The sequence below is a fragment of the Coturnix japonica genome, chromosome 1 (assembly GCF_001577835.2).
Source record: "Coturnix japonica isolate 7356 chromosome 1, Coturnix japonica 2.1, whole genome shotgun sequence".
NCBI classification, from domain to species: Eukaryota; Metazoa; Chordata; class Aves; order Galliformes; family Phasianidae; genus Coturnix; species Coturnix japonica.
Genome location: NC_029516.1, coordinates 117742545 through 117757921, shown reverse-complemented (window position 1 = coordinate 117757921; position 15377 = coordinate 117742545). Strand labels below are relative to the sequence as shown.

Sequence of the window (15377 nt, the reverse complement as noted above, 5' to 3'; positions counted from 1 at the left end):
GTCATCTATGTGTAAAATGTACTTTAATTTCTGTAGAAGGATGAGGGGAAGTGTATAAATGGAGTAATCCATCAGTTCCTTTATCCTAGCGAGTTTTCATATGGCCCATACAAAATATATCCTGCAGAATAAATCAAGACTATTCAAATATGAAATTGTACAGCGAAAAAATCTTGTCAAGCGTGCAACTCTTCATTTCAGCAAACTATCAAGTGGAAGTTTCATAGCAATATTAAAACTGGAAAGCACCAAGACAGATAATTATTCAAAAGATGTACTTTGGAGGAGGCTTCAGAAAAAGTAGATGACTCTTTGATTTTCTTTTCACATAAAGCAAACCGTAAACAAATGATTTACTTTTAAGTGCATTTTAAAAGCTTACAAAAGAAGAAAATAAGATATACCATTTATAAGCTATACCACTCTGAACCACAGTTTCATCTAATACCTATGCTTCATGTATCTCAGGAAAATCTCACATTCAGAGGGCATCATATTAGGCAAAAAATCATTATTATTCTTTTGGAAAATAGCATGGACCCAATCCAAACCCTTGGGAAGTTTGAAAAGAAGATAAATATAATTTCAGACTGAATCTCAGAGGGAATCCATAAGCAAAGGTTCAGGCACAGAATTGAAAGAGCTCAAAAATTAATTGACAGAGACAATTAGCCTAAGAAAAGCTGAGATATTTGATTGACTTTTGAATGTAAGGAAATTTTGAAAGTTAAAGTGTGAGATCATCCATATCCATTTGATCCTTCTCATCCCTGAGAAAACATAATCTTTACACAACTTCATAAGCAAAGACAATTAATCTGAAAGAACTGTGATTCATACGGATTTCCCCTTTCCAATCAGTATTGCCTATAAGGTCACAGATGTTGGCTGGCTCAAGCATGATTAGTTTGAATCCTAGTTAGTGTCAGTGACACACAGGTTCTGGGTAACCAAGAGGCATAGTTTTGGATGGTTGGGCTGTAATACATTTAAGCACAAGACTCTGCTCAATGTATTCTCATCAAATACACTGATATCATCAATAATTCTTATGGATCTTTCTTTGATACCTAAACCTTCCTCTCTATTTCATCTCTCTGTTCCAAAAACCATCTCCTGCACTGATAACTTCTTACCTGGACTACTAGTTCAGCTACACCTCATTCCTTTGGCAGAAACCACCACCAAAATTCTTTCCATCCTGCACACTTCATACCAGTACCTCTTTTTCATTCTCTCTCTAAAGTACCTCCTATCCAAGCATCTCTTTCTGTTCCTCCTCATTCTGTCAAAGCCAAATGCCAAAGGAATACCTTATTTTCATCTCACTAATTTCTTCCATCCTGCAAATGGATCCCCACATTGCGATGATTTTAGGCCACTCTATAAAATGCATTTGCTATAAAAGCTCATTTCCTGAAAAGATTTCTTTAAAAAATCAAGTAACAGCTATTGAGAAGAAAAATCAGAACGTAAAAAGATGAAAGTTTTCATACTAGATCTCCCCACCTCCCAGCCTGACTACCGGCTTTACAATCTCTTCATAGAAAGGAAACGTTCACCATCATCCCTGTTTTTGTCTACTGAACAGAACACCTAGCATCGCTCACCTGGTGAAACAGCAAAGGATAGCATTTGTCTTTTACAAAGATATAATTAACCCAATACAAACTGCTACTGAAAACAAGGCAGCACAGATCTTAATCCTTCTAGTGCAAAATCAGGCCTGGAGCTCACAGATACAGGATATTGTTTGTGTTGAGAGCTGAGAAACAGAATGACAATTTACACAATTGTATATAAGCAATTAAAACAAAGATGCATAAATGGAGGCTGTTAAAAGCAGTATCAGCAATGTAGGCGTCATGAGAGTAACATTTCATAGTCATGCCATAAAGTGAAACCATAATAAGGAGAGATCAGAGATACTTTAATAAGAATTTTTTTCTTAATTATCTATAGAAAGCTTGTCTCATGATTGCCTGCTGTGTGACAGTGTGCCAAGTGCTGATTTTGTAAGATAGTTTTCATACTTTAAGTCCAGAATTTAAGTCAAACATAAGAAATCAAAACAATCCAAATCAATTATGCAACAAGCATGCTGTGCTTGAAGTTATTTAAAAATATACATTTCCATAGCTTTAATGCAAACCAGACGTACACAATTTAGAGCTTTGTCGTGTTTAGATTTCTTTACCAACTTGAAAGTGCTTTAAAAGATTTGTACAAAGTTCATCAGATTTTTCAGCAGACTATAGTAATATCATTATAAAAATGATCCAAAATTCTACCACTTTATCTTGTGAAGTGCTGCAGGAGGTAAACAGAAATTATTTAGGAGCTGAGGAAATGGTGACCTGTATTCTATTTCAGAGCATACATTTCCCAGCTGAAATCTAGGGATGCATATTTCTCAAATGTGCTGCTGAAGATATTCGATAAATCATACATCACACCAAATATTTTATTTCCACAAGTCTTTCTTTGTAAATCATAAACGGCAGTTGAAAGAGGACTGTCAGTGAATTTAATGTAAAGCTTCAAATGCAGCCTCAGTTCATTTCCTATCCTTCTATTTTTTTCTCCACTGAAGCCTGTTGCATTAAAATACCTTTTTTCCTGAAAAATTCATTTTCTTATGATAGACTGACAGCACTGCTTCATTTCAACAGGAGGTGGTTATTCACAAGCCTTTATTTACATATGAGCTTTATACATTTTCCACCCACCTCCAGAGCATCTGAGACCTTTGCTATAAAATCCACAGCCAAATCCCTCTTAGACTTCACAAAGTCTATTGTTCAACTGTTTATTCTTAGGGGATAGAGACAAAGAGAAGGGAAATAAAATTTGCTCTAGGAAAGCTTTTTTTCTTACTTAATGTTTTATACCATTTCCTTTTTCTGTTTTAGTAAGGGTTTATTGTGTTAAAAATATCCTCAGCAGAGGAAGGGTTTTTTTCAAAGAGGAAGAGGTTGTTTTTCCTACATACAATCAAGACAATATTAGCCTGATTGCTAGTAAATATACTCAGAACCCTTCAGTGGACATCATTTTACCACTTCCTAACATATACTTCATTAATCTTGGTACTCTGTATTACCTTGGACTAATCCAACAGTTTTAGTTAGATACAGACAAAACTTCAGTCTTTCATGTCATGTGGATTTGGACCCCTTATGATTTGGATAATGAACAAATGCCATCAAAAACTGAAATTCAGACCAACATTTGCAAAAAAAAAAAAAAAGACAAAACAAAACAAAACAAAACAAAAAAAATTTGTAAACTAACAGATATTTTTTCCTTACTCTATCATATAACATCACTGAAAATCTGAGCTTATGTTAGAGAAAAAGCAAAGGTCAAAAAAGCTTTATAATACTTTGAACTCTGCCTTGCAGCAGATCCATTTCAAAGCTGTATGACATCAAATGCTCAATTCATAGAATGTGTTTCACTTCTGACAAATTGCAGACTGGGGTGAATATAAGCCGGTAGACTAGAAATGCAGGATGTAGTCAGCTATAGGTGAGACCAGAGCAGAAAAAAAAAAAGGTAAGTCAGTGGAGACAGTCACATTTGATTTCCTTCATGCTCACGTATATTAACGAGCCCATATAACCATATACCAGTGATGAAGGTTCAGCTGGTGATGGCAGCTAATGTTTTACATCCTTACCCTCACCACACATGAGCTCTGCAGAAGCAGATCTGCTGCTCCTTCAGCCACAGAGCATTCCTCCTTGTGCCTGGGAACCCCTTTCAGGGAACCTGTCTCAAGATCTAGTGCAAAATGAACAACAACAGAAAAGTAATTGCCTTAGAATTACTCAGGTAAGTAGAAGAGATCTAAGAAATCCATACTAAATAAATAAACAAATAAATAAAATAAACAGGAGTCTGTCATATCTTGTAGTTATTCCATTAGAGTCATTAGTGGATGTTTTTCAGCCTTTATCTTCTGGGATGGCTCTGATATAAGAAAACAATACCCCCTCAGGAAATACAGGATAGGGAAATCCCTATCCTGTATCTGATAGTCTGAGAGTCTCACAGACTCAAATGTTAAAAGGGTTTATTTGCTCTGTATTTGGGAATTTCATCTTAATGTAAAAATGGACAGAGATACACAGAATCACAGAATTATATTGTTTGGATGGGACCTCTGGAGATGTGTGAATCAGATCAGATGAATAAAAAGTAGAATCCTGTGGATAGAAAGGATGGTGATCATTTTTATATTCCAAAGCATATTAATTCTGTAATATTTTATCTACAAAAAATATTTGCTATATAGCTAAAGTGAGATATCAAGTCCTGTGACAGTAAAGAACGTGATGCTAGAAGATAATAAACTAGACTGCTACTGCAGGAAGACATGACCAAAGCCATTGTATATTGTCAGGTTGGCCCAGCAACAAGTTTTCAGTCTTGCAAAATCTTTGTTGTTATGTAATGTTTTCTTGAAGCCATGTTTTCTGGAAGCCAAAGAAGACGAAATCATCTGTATTCCCCCAGTTATCACAGCATCCTAGAGTCTAACTACATTAGAATTTCTAATGTAAAGAAATTAAAGTCACAAAACTTCAAGTCTGCTGCCTACATTCTCCCATGTTCATTTATTTCTGTCTTTGCTGAAGGAGGACACGATCTGCAATCCCAGAGCAGTCTCGTCCATGATTGTGTGCATTAGAAGTGTATGTGAGTTTTAATACCTTGTTAAAATTTTATAACTTCATGGCCCTCTAAAACTCCATTTGCCGTAGGCAGGGTAGAAGCTGTACAGCAGCATTCAATTAAGCTAATTTAATGTTCTATTGCCTGTCTCAAACAGAAAACAAAACAAAAAGAAAAAATCAACATGTATAGGTAGTGAAGAAAGGCAAGACATTTGTACTTTATAGTCTTACAAAAACTGAACTTTGACCAGTTGAACATAGTTTTAACAGGCAACAGACAATAGAAAATGGACATTTAGAAGTTAGTTTTTACACTTAGCACTGGAAATGAGACTCCTATTATTACAGAAAAGCATAACATTCTGTGGAAAGTGGAACCTGGGTGCTAGCAACTTTTAAAGCTAGCAATGCCATCTAGCTCCCAGAATAGCAAGCAGCACCATCCAGTTGTAATTTTTTTCTATGAAGTTCTTAATTAAGGTCAATTTACACACTACAAAAGTAGTGACTAAAAAGCACCACATCTAAGACATTTTTCTTTAAAGTGCACACTTGTATGTACACAATAATAATAATACAAAATTGCTCATAGAGCAAACTGGGATCAAACTGATGATTTTGTGTGCTAATACAGTATTTTTATTTTAATTTAACTTTTCCTATATTGCCTTAAAGCACTCCATGCTTCCTTTACACTTCCTTTTTTGCAGTTCTGATCATTATAGTTCTAATTGTAGTTTATCAAACTGGCACTAGCTCTATCCTACTGGGGCCTCTTTGTTGGTGGCAGTGTCTTTACTCCACCTAAGTGGTAAAAATCCTGGCACCTCAGCAGTACTAATCCACTGCTGCTTGTAAGGAATGACCTATAATACGTCTGCACAGCTGCTTTGAAGTCATTGGCATCTCCAAATTAGTCACATTGGACTCAGTGATTCTTGTGGATCCCTTCTAACTTACTTAGGATATTCCATGATTCTGTGATCCTCCTACATCAGAGGAAGGAAAGAAATGACTATAAGGTTTCACAGTCCACTCTGCTTAATTGTTAACTCAGTCACAAGCTTCTGTTTGGGCCTCACCAACACTGAGCAAGTATCCAGAGTAAAGTTTGGAGAAAAATTCCATCCAGGAAACAGGAGAAATGGATCTGTCCTACATGCAGGACATGAACTACATGTTCAGCCCAGTACTCTAGCAACTATCTCAGCAGGCTTTGCCTACTCCCACAACTGCTTAGGTTTCAATGCCATGCCAAGCGCATGCCATCCATTCTATTTCATGAAAATATTACTTTCTTGAAAAAGGGCTGGCAAAGCAGCACATTTCCAGCTGGAAAAAAAAAAAAAAAAAGCCAATAGGAGATATTTGATTAGAAATGTTCTCTATCTACCTATCTACTAGGGTCTCCAAATTATCGTTATCATGGAAACATAGAACAATAGAATGGCTTGGGTTGGAAGAGCCTCAAAGATCATCAAGATCCAGCCCTATGCCTTAGGTGGGCAGCCTATTCCAGCTCCTCACCACTCTTGTTGTAAAGAAGGTAGACCTACAATTACCTGCTGCCCAGGAAAGATGCAGCCAGCATGCTCCAGAGGGATCCAAATTTTTCTTGAAGCTAGATTGCTCTACTGGATTTTATATTTTAGGTGTAACCACATTGTATTCAGATTTCATGGAACAACCAGCATTAATGCTCTCTGCCTCCATCTAGCAAGTTTGCTTTCTGGGTCCTAGCTCTTGGCTCCATTTCTATCTCATTGTAAAATGGCACAGATCACCACAATAATCAAGAAATCTTTGCTCTCCGTCATGTTTGAACAGCTGGATACTGGCTGGCAAACACAAGGACATTGCTTTTTCAACTCTGCCTCCGCCTTGTGCTCTTTTTCTCCCTGGCCAGCCCCAGTCATAAAGGCAGATGAAAACAAATTTTGTCTTGTCCTATGAGGTACAGCTCAGACTTTTCACTAAAAAATATATATGGTATCTTCTGATAATCTGTCCTATTTTTTTGCCAACACCTACAGCATTTTAATACTTCACAAATTTTACAAACTAGCATGACTGGAAATAATAGCTGTAGGAATGTATTAATTCACATAAGGGACCAGGAGAGCAGTTGTTCTGATTTTCTTTTTTTGCAGTGTCTTTTCCAGTAAAGGCAATGGATTTTCTTCTGTCTCTTTACTAACAATCTTTTGTAGGTTACATGTGGAGGTGGGAAGACTAATCCACACTCTTCTGTCTATATTTAAACACCAATCAATATAAGAATGGATGGGAAGTGAGAAACCATGCTGAGTAAGCTCATATTGAGTTTCTATGAATCTCCTCATCCGGAAGAAAAAAAATCTCCCTTAAGATTAGCCTTTCACAATCTCTTCATATTATGTTTCACGTGCCAGAGAATATTTCTTCAGTTTTCTTATTCCCTCTCTAAATTATAATCTGCTGTCCAAATAGCCACCCTATTGGAAATAAGTATCTATCTTTTAAATTATTATTATTATTATTTATTTTAAAATAAAAGGACTCTGTGAGCATAGACAGTAGTATTGAAAAAACACCCTTATTTCATTTGTAAAAGTGATTTCTGACATTGGTTCAACCAGCCCACAGTGCTAGAAAAATGGTTGTACTAAACCACATACTAAACTGTGTAGTAATTTTGATGTCTGCAGCTAATATTCTGGTGGTTAGATGCTATTAAAAATCACTCTATTTTGTACTAAAGTAATTGAGCTTAAGGGATGTTTATTCACAATTTAAACTAGTTAGTAATAGAAGAGTAATATGGAAAGAAACTGATATTCTTCATTTCCATAAATTAATAAAATTGTGATTATAAGTCCATGCTTCAAAAAATTAGAAGCTAGACCTTTTAAGGCCAGATTTTGCACTTCCACGTATTTGCATTTTAAAAGGTAATACAGACCTGTAAACATTATTTAAGATGTCAGGTCACTAAAATGCTGTTTGGAAGATCCCAGCAAGATCTTCCTTGGGGTTAGCTACATAAGGGAATATGAGTGATAGTTCTTGTGATAAAATAATGTCAGTGGAGGCTCTCACAGAATTTCAAATACCTGAAAGTATCACTTCTATTCCACATACCACACCAATGTTAACTTTTCATTATTTAATAATGTCACTAAAATATCTTATTCCTTCACACAATATCTCATTTCCTTCACACTTTCTGGTTTATTTAAGTATCATAAACAGCTAACACTCCATTTCAACTCACAACATGAACTACACTATTAATGGAAAATATTGAACAAGAATACACAATTAATAATTTATTCAAATTAGAGATCTCTATGCTGTAATAATAAATGTATTCCTCCTTACATATTCCTAATCAATGCAGTTCCAACATAACTACAAATATGCAATTACTAATAATAAACAAGTGCTTTATCAACTCAAGATTTTTTGTCTAAACACTAATATAACTTTCTAACATTAACACATATTTTAAGATAAGAATAGGCAGATAGATTTCTTTAAAAGGTAACTAGTATATGGACGGGGGTACACTCCGCTGGGTAAAGCACTGGCTAGATGGCCAGACCCAAAGAGTTGTGGTCAACTGAGTTGAATCCAGTTGGCGGACGGTCATGAGAGGAATCCCCCATGGCTCAGTGCTGTGACTGCTTCTGTTTAACATCTTCATTGATGACCTTTATGAGGGGAATGAGTGCACCCTCAGTAAGTTTGCAGATGACACCAATTGGGAGGGAGTGTTGATCTGCCTGAGGGAAGAAGGGCACTACAGAGGGACCTGGATAGACTGGATCGATGGGCCAAGGTTAATGGCATGAGTTTCAATAGGTGGCCAAGAAGGCCAATGGCATCCTGGCTTGTATCAGGAACGGCGTGGTGAGCAGGACTAGGGAAGTCATCCTGCCCCTGTACTCGGCACTGGTGAGGACTCACCTGGAGTACTGTGTTCAGTTTTGGGCACCTCAGTACAGAAAGGACATGGAGGTACTAGAGCAGGTGCAGAGAAGGGCAACAAGGCTTGTGAAGGGCTTGGAGAATATGCCCTATGAAGAGATGCTGAGGGAGCTGAGGCTGTTGAGTATGGGGAAAAGGAGGCTGAGGGGAGACCTTATCACTCTCTTCCAGTATCTGAAAGGTGCTTACAGTGAGAGCAGGGCAGGTCCCTTTTCACTGGTGGCAGGACAAGGGGAAATGGCCTCAAGTTGTGCCAAGGTAAGTTTAGGTTGGATGTTAGGAAACACTTCTTTACAGAAAGGGTAGTTAAGCACTGGAATAGGCTCCCCCGGGAGGTGGTTGAGTCACCATCCCCGGGTGTGTTTAAAAAACCTTTGGATGTGGTGCTCAGGGACTGATTTAGCAGAGGGTTGTTAGATTTAGGGTACTATGGTTAGGCTGTGGTTGGACTTGATGATCTTTAAGGTCTTTTCCAACCTGAGTAATTCTATGATTCTATGATATTATCCCACTACCTGTACACACTATTACACACAAAAAGGGAGAAGTAAGAGGTATCTCACTATACTGCAGAGGAAAAACTGAGATTTTTAACAATCAGATTTTTCCTTGGTTATGATGCACCACTAGAAAAAAAAGACTCTACATCACTGCTTATCAAATCTGAGCAAATAGGGTGTAAGAAAAAATTTATACAAGTATAAAAGGGCTGTGGAGGAAAATTAATTTTAATCAAAGAAGGCAGTAGAGAGCAAACGCTTTTCTGACTCAAACACTTTTTTCAGATAAGAAAGCAAAAAGTAAATTTTCTAAAATTTTTGCTTGGAATTTTTTTTCTGAAAAATTCTCAGACAAAGAGAGCTACATGTTTTGAGGAGCAAACCAGAAAGAGTCTTTCTTGAAATACATTGTGAACTAATGTAGTACAGCAACATTAACATAAAACTCTGGACATCTGCACTTTAAACCAGCTCTCCCCATAGACCTGTGTGAAAGCATATGTACAATCCATTTCTTCCTCCGGAACCCTGAAGGATCATAGCTGAGATCAAAGCCGGTAAACACGAACCACCTTTTTATTTTCAGATTGTTTTGTTTGTTTGTTTTTTTAATTTAATGTGCCCTTGCTTTAATTTCCGGTGCAGTGTAGGCTTCCAAGAACAAAATGAAATACTACATTGTTTTCCGCAAGTCTATAAAGTGGTATGGATTAGATTATTTCAGAAATACCACGAGAAATATATATTTTTCTTCTTTCTACTCTGGGAGAAGGGGAGGGCAGTGAAGACTGAAGTGCAACAATGTGACTGTTCAATATTCGAAGAAAAATCAATTTAAAGAGGATGAATGTCCAGATTCTAAAGGGAGGATGATTATGTGGAAAATAAAAGAAAAAGAAAGAAAAAAGGGAACACACATGTCTTACTAAGAAAGTGTAACTAAGAGATATCCAGAGTTAAAGGCAATCTACCCAGACATCAAGGATTAGAGCAGGTTGGAGTACAAAAACATCCATATTTCTGATAAGCATAGAAAAGAAATCTTGTGAAACTGAAGAGGCAAAATTGGAATCTTCTTAATCAGAAAAGTGTTTCAGTTTTTTATGATTAAATAACATGCAAACAGTTTTAAAAGAAGTAATGCTGAAAATAAAAACCAGGCTCCACAGCTTAACATGTCTCAGTACTGAAAGGATGCACTGCTGTTGGAGTGGGTCCACAGGAGGGCCCCAAAGATAATCACAGGCCTGGAGCACCTCTCCTCTGAAGAAAGGTAGAGGGAGCTGGGCATGTTCAGCCTGGAGAAGGCTCTGGGGAGACCTCATTGTGGCCATCCAGTACTTCAAGGGAGCTTACAACAGTAAGAGGACTGACTTCTAACACAGTCTTATTGTGATAGTACAAGGGGGAAATTAATGCCTTTAAACTAAAAGAGGGGAGATCTAGATTAGATATTAGGAAGAAAAAATTCACACTGAGGGCAGTGAGGCACTAGCACAGCTGCCCAGAGAAGCTGTGGTGCCCCATCTCTGGAAGTGCTCAAGGCCAGGTTGGATGGGAACCTGGGCAGCCTGAGATGGTGGGGGGCAGCCCTGCCCATGGCAGGGGTTCTAACTGGATGGTATTTAAGATCCCTTCCAACCTAAGCCATTTTATGATTCTAAGAACACTTCAGAAGACATCGAGACCTCTCTACTGAACAAGGACTGGTACTTGACATATGTAAGGGCCCCTACAGATCTGGTGCCAATAAAGATGAAAACAACTGCTTCAGAGCAGAATTTTCCTGTGTCTTTGAACTGGTGTAAGATTGGAGAAAATGACAGTTTACAGTAAATGAAGTTCATCTTTCAATCATAACATATTCCTTCATCAGAGTTCTTCCCATCATCTGTATGTGTGGGAGGCAAAAGCTCTTGCAGCCTGTTCTGCTGTAGATTCCCTGGTGACTAACAAAAAGATGCGGACTGTGGAGTCCAGGAATGTGGAGGCACAACATGTGATTTGCTGTACTGGGAAAAGCGCTGTGCAAGAGGAGCAAGAGGCACACCTTCAGATAACTCTTGTGCATTGTAACAGCTAAAATGCCAACTATTTCTTCACTGATATAAAAGAACATGTGAAAATATGCTTCTAAAATGCACTTGGGTGTAAGTTGAATTTATATTAGCAATGATAATGAATGAAACACAGGAAACTGCAGTGAAGACTGATAAAAGAAGGGGAGCAACAACACAGAAAATGAAAATCCATGAGAGATCACTCCTGCAGCAGCATTAATTGATTTCTCTAATAGTGATAACAGCTAATGGAATAGAGTGCAATGTGTTGAGAAAGCACAACTTCAACTAAAGTTATAAATAGCGAATATGAGGTAATCCACTGTTTCATATACTAAAAATATTAACATCCATCTCTTGGAAGAGATCCATGGGGGAAATGAAAAATAGTCGAGTTCTATTTCTATCTCAGTTATTGCTAGCATATATATTTATAGCTTAAAATTTACTCTAGTTGTAGTATTTGTCATTTCTACATCTACTCCAGAGAAAGCTAAAACCATGATGCAGTAGGTGAATTCCCACAACTTAAGTTTGAAATTTACTGGTAAGGAAAGATCTATTTCTGTCTTTGAATGTGCTGAAATAATATTTCTGGAAACAACAGAGATTTTTCCTTGATCATTTCACAGAAACAATAAACAAATCAGTGGTTTTAGAGCTTTCTCTTATAAACAAGAAAAATAATGTTTTTCTTGGTTTTGCTCTTCAGTTTCAAACCTTCATTTCCTTTGACCCATGAATTGTTCCAAAGTGTTTCTCTAGAATGATAACACATAACCTCAGATAATACATTTATTTAAAAAATAATATTTTGCAATTGCTATAGGATTACATCTTTTTTTCAAAAGTAAGAGCTGCATTAAAAAGCATTAAGAATGCTTTGATGTTTTATTGCATGCTTTCATATACTTATGTCAATATCTAGCCCCTCTCTATACTTACTATTAAATCTATTTCTTCATGTATAAAACACATACAAAAAAAATCACTATTCCTGAATGACCAAATCTAAATGTCTAAAGCATCTGGTACATTACATGTGCCATTAATATCTGATAAGAAGCTGTCCACCTGTCTTACCATTTCAGAGGGTGCTGGGATGAAAATTTTAAGGTACAGAAGAGATATGGTAAGCATGCCAGACATTACTAAATGCCTTATAAATGTGATTCATTACTCTTTCATACAAGTGGAAATCTGGCGTGATTCAACTTGAGAATTCATGGAGAGTGTCAACACTCACATGAATTAATAAAAGGGAAAAAAAGAAAGGGAGAAAAAAAAAAAAAAAAGGTAAGCTGTATGCGTACTTTATTACGAGATAATCAGAAAGTAGGTGTTTTCAGTTTCAAGATATCTGTCAGAGCCTGAGCTATTTCTCACGCATTTTTTTATCCTTAGTGCTTATTTAAGGCGTTTTCTTTGAGTTTGGTTGCTCAAGATTTTGGAATGAAGTTGCAATAAATGTTTAAAGTTCCTACATCCTTTGACTTCTTCACGTTAATTCAGATTCTAGTTCCTGTTTAAGTGATACAGTAAAAGCATTTCTAAATGTCACTCCTCCTAAAAAGTGTGTTCAGTTTAACCTTTTAAAAGCACATCAAATTATAGATTGAGGTTCCTTAGAAAAAGGAATAATCAAAGCTTTTTTCTTAACCTGTTTTTAAGTTAATTGGTTTTTAACCAAGGATTTTACACACTTTTTACAACCCAGACTGATTTTTATTCTCACAGCCAAATTATAATCCTGTAAAAAGTACTAAAACATTAAGAAACACTAACAGAAGAATACACAAGAACCACTGCATTGTTTGCATAACTTGTCAGAACTGGTTATAATTCAGAACAATTTCCTCACAAGTTTCATATTTATTTCATTACCAGCAATAAAGATACAGCACGGATTCAGATACAGATTTTAGAAATATGTTAATTGCCAAGAACAAAACTGTTCCTCGTGTTCCATTTGTAGTGTAGGGCAAAAATAAAATTAAAACAGAAAACATGACTTACTTCTAGTATGATCAGCACATAGACGCCTACTAAGATGATGGATGCAATTGTTACTTGTGCCTCTATATTTGCATGCACGTACTGATGCTTCATGGAGAGAGGAACGCTTCCAGGTTCCTGCAGGAAAGCTTGAATGTTTAAGAAGATGGTGCCCCTGGGAAAAGAAGAGAAGCTTTGTTTTCTTCTGGAGTGAAAATGCACTCGTTTTACAATGAGTATCTATAAATAAATCTATGTATGTGCTATTTTTTTCATTTATTTTTTTACAAACATGAGAGACTTTTCAAATATTTTCACTCCATCCCTTTAGATATCTTTGTCTGGAAAATAACCCAACTTTTGAAATACATTTAAAAAGTAAAGGAGGGGTCACACTTTCCCACCCCTTTGAAACAGAGAGTGACAGATTGTTTCTAAAATGCTATCTTATATTTTACCATCAAGTCTGTGTAAACTACTACTTCAATGGCTCATATCCTAGTCTCTTAGCCAACCTGTTTGGTATCTGAAAAGTTCTAGTTGTGATGATTTGCTGATTTCTTCTTGAACTTAATGGTAGAGACCAGTTGTATACCACCTGCAAAAGAGTCAGATATGGTAATATTATTAATGTCAGTTAAAGTGGTTAGTCTCTATTCTGGGGTTTTATATCTCTTCATTCTATGGACTTTACAGTTTAGAGGACTTATTATGGAGAACACATGCACCAGCCTATATTCATAACACTTCATTAGAGACATTGGCAGCCCTCAGTTTGGGGCAAACTTATCCTCTCATTCGATGAAGCCTGAGACACTCCAGGAAGTTCTCCAGATACAGAAAACATCCAGGGTTGCTAAGCTCCTCACCTAAGTATCTCAGCTAGGAGACACAACACCTGGCTATGGTGGGTATTTCTACACTGCAAAAGGCATGAATTTCAGGAAACAGTCCCAAACCTTCAGAGAGATATGTACAGAGTCTCTGCTGTTTGCATAGCTCTCTGACCTGTCACACAAACTGCATAGCACTCAGTCTCAGAGTCCTCCAGGCTCTGTGTGGTACCCCTGTGGCCCAGGTTATTTTTTCTTAAATGCAAACATACTGGGGAAGAGGGGAAAGATTTAAAGACTACCACACTAGTGCTTTTACTGCATGATGTTATTACGCTCTTTCTTGCCTCGATATGTTTAAGGAAGACCTGCTAAGAGAGCATTACAGTACTATATAAGAGAAAGCAGCCAAAGCTGGTGAAGTGTCCAGGGTCCTCCCACAGGCAGTAGTCCCTGGAGTGACCCATCGTCTACACCACAGGGAGGCTGACTCCCAGAGGAAACAATGTGGTCCACTTCCAAAGTCTTCCTGGGAATTAAACTAACAAGCATGAGATACAGGTGATGAGAGGCCCATTAGCAAGATCCTTCCCCTAGACATCATGAAGAGCACATGTTCAGCAAAGAGAATTCCTCTTTTTCTGATCCTCTAGGAATAAAAAGATAAATAAAATAAAACAATCACTTTTCTGAAACTTTACCCAATCAAATAATTGCCTGATATGTAGCAAGTTTACTCAAATATGGTTCTTAAGTGTAGATACATAGATCATCTCATTTTTAAAAAAAAAAAAAAAAAGGTAAAGAAACTTAAATTTAGTTAATTAAAGCCTAAATTCTGGGTCTGTCCAGACCCTATGTGCTAAAAACTGGAGAAAAAAAAACAGCATTGCCAACTTGGAGCATCTGACACAGATCAATGCCTAAGAAGTGTGCAAGCAGAGGAGGTTATTCTGATTAGCTTAATCTTATCATGCCAGGACCATCAATGGAGTGCCAGATGGAGGTGGTATTCTGCAGCAGTGTGGAGGATCCTTGGGGATCATAGCCAGCAGCATGGGTTAAAACAGCCTCCACATCACAGGCCTTGGATATTAAAGAGGGTAACTGCCATTATGGTTTTGTACAGCACGCTGAAGTAGTGGGTAGTGGGCAATGTAGACTGTGAGATTGGGTAGAAGTGGGAATACTGTTGTCATTACGGGCTAAGTTGTCACTGCTAGAGACAGGAAATCCACGTCACACAGACTGAGAGGCAGCTGTTTATATGCCAGTGCTTTTTATTAAATGATGAATCTGTACTCCATTGTTCAGTGATAAACAATGACACATCATAAA

General features: G+C 37.1%; 1 protein-coding gene across 1 annotated transcript in view; it reads right to left on the bottom strand.

The window, feature by feature from the left end:
• OCA2 (OCA2 melanosomal transmembrane protein) overlaps positions 1-15377 on the bottom strand; it is a 165436-nt gene that overhangs the window by 93732 nt on the left and 56327 nt on the right. Inside the window, exons 8-9 of the mRNA XM_015851083.2 lie at positions 13722-13804; positions 13228-13381 (exon numbers count right to left, since the gene is read on the bottom strand). Coding sequence (XP_015706569.1) covers positions 13228-13381; positions 13722-13804 — 237 coding nt within the window. The remainder of the gene's footprint in view (positions 1-13227; positions 13382-13721; positions 13805-15377) is intronic.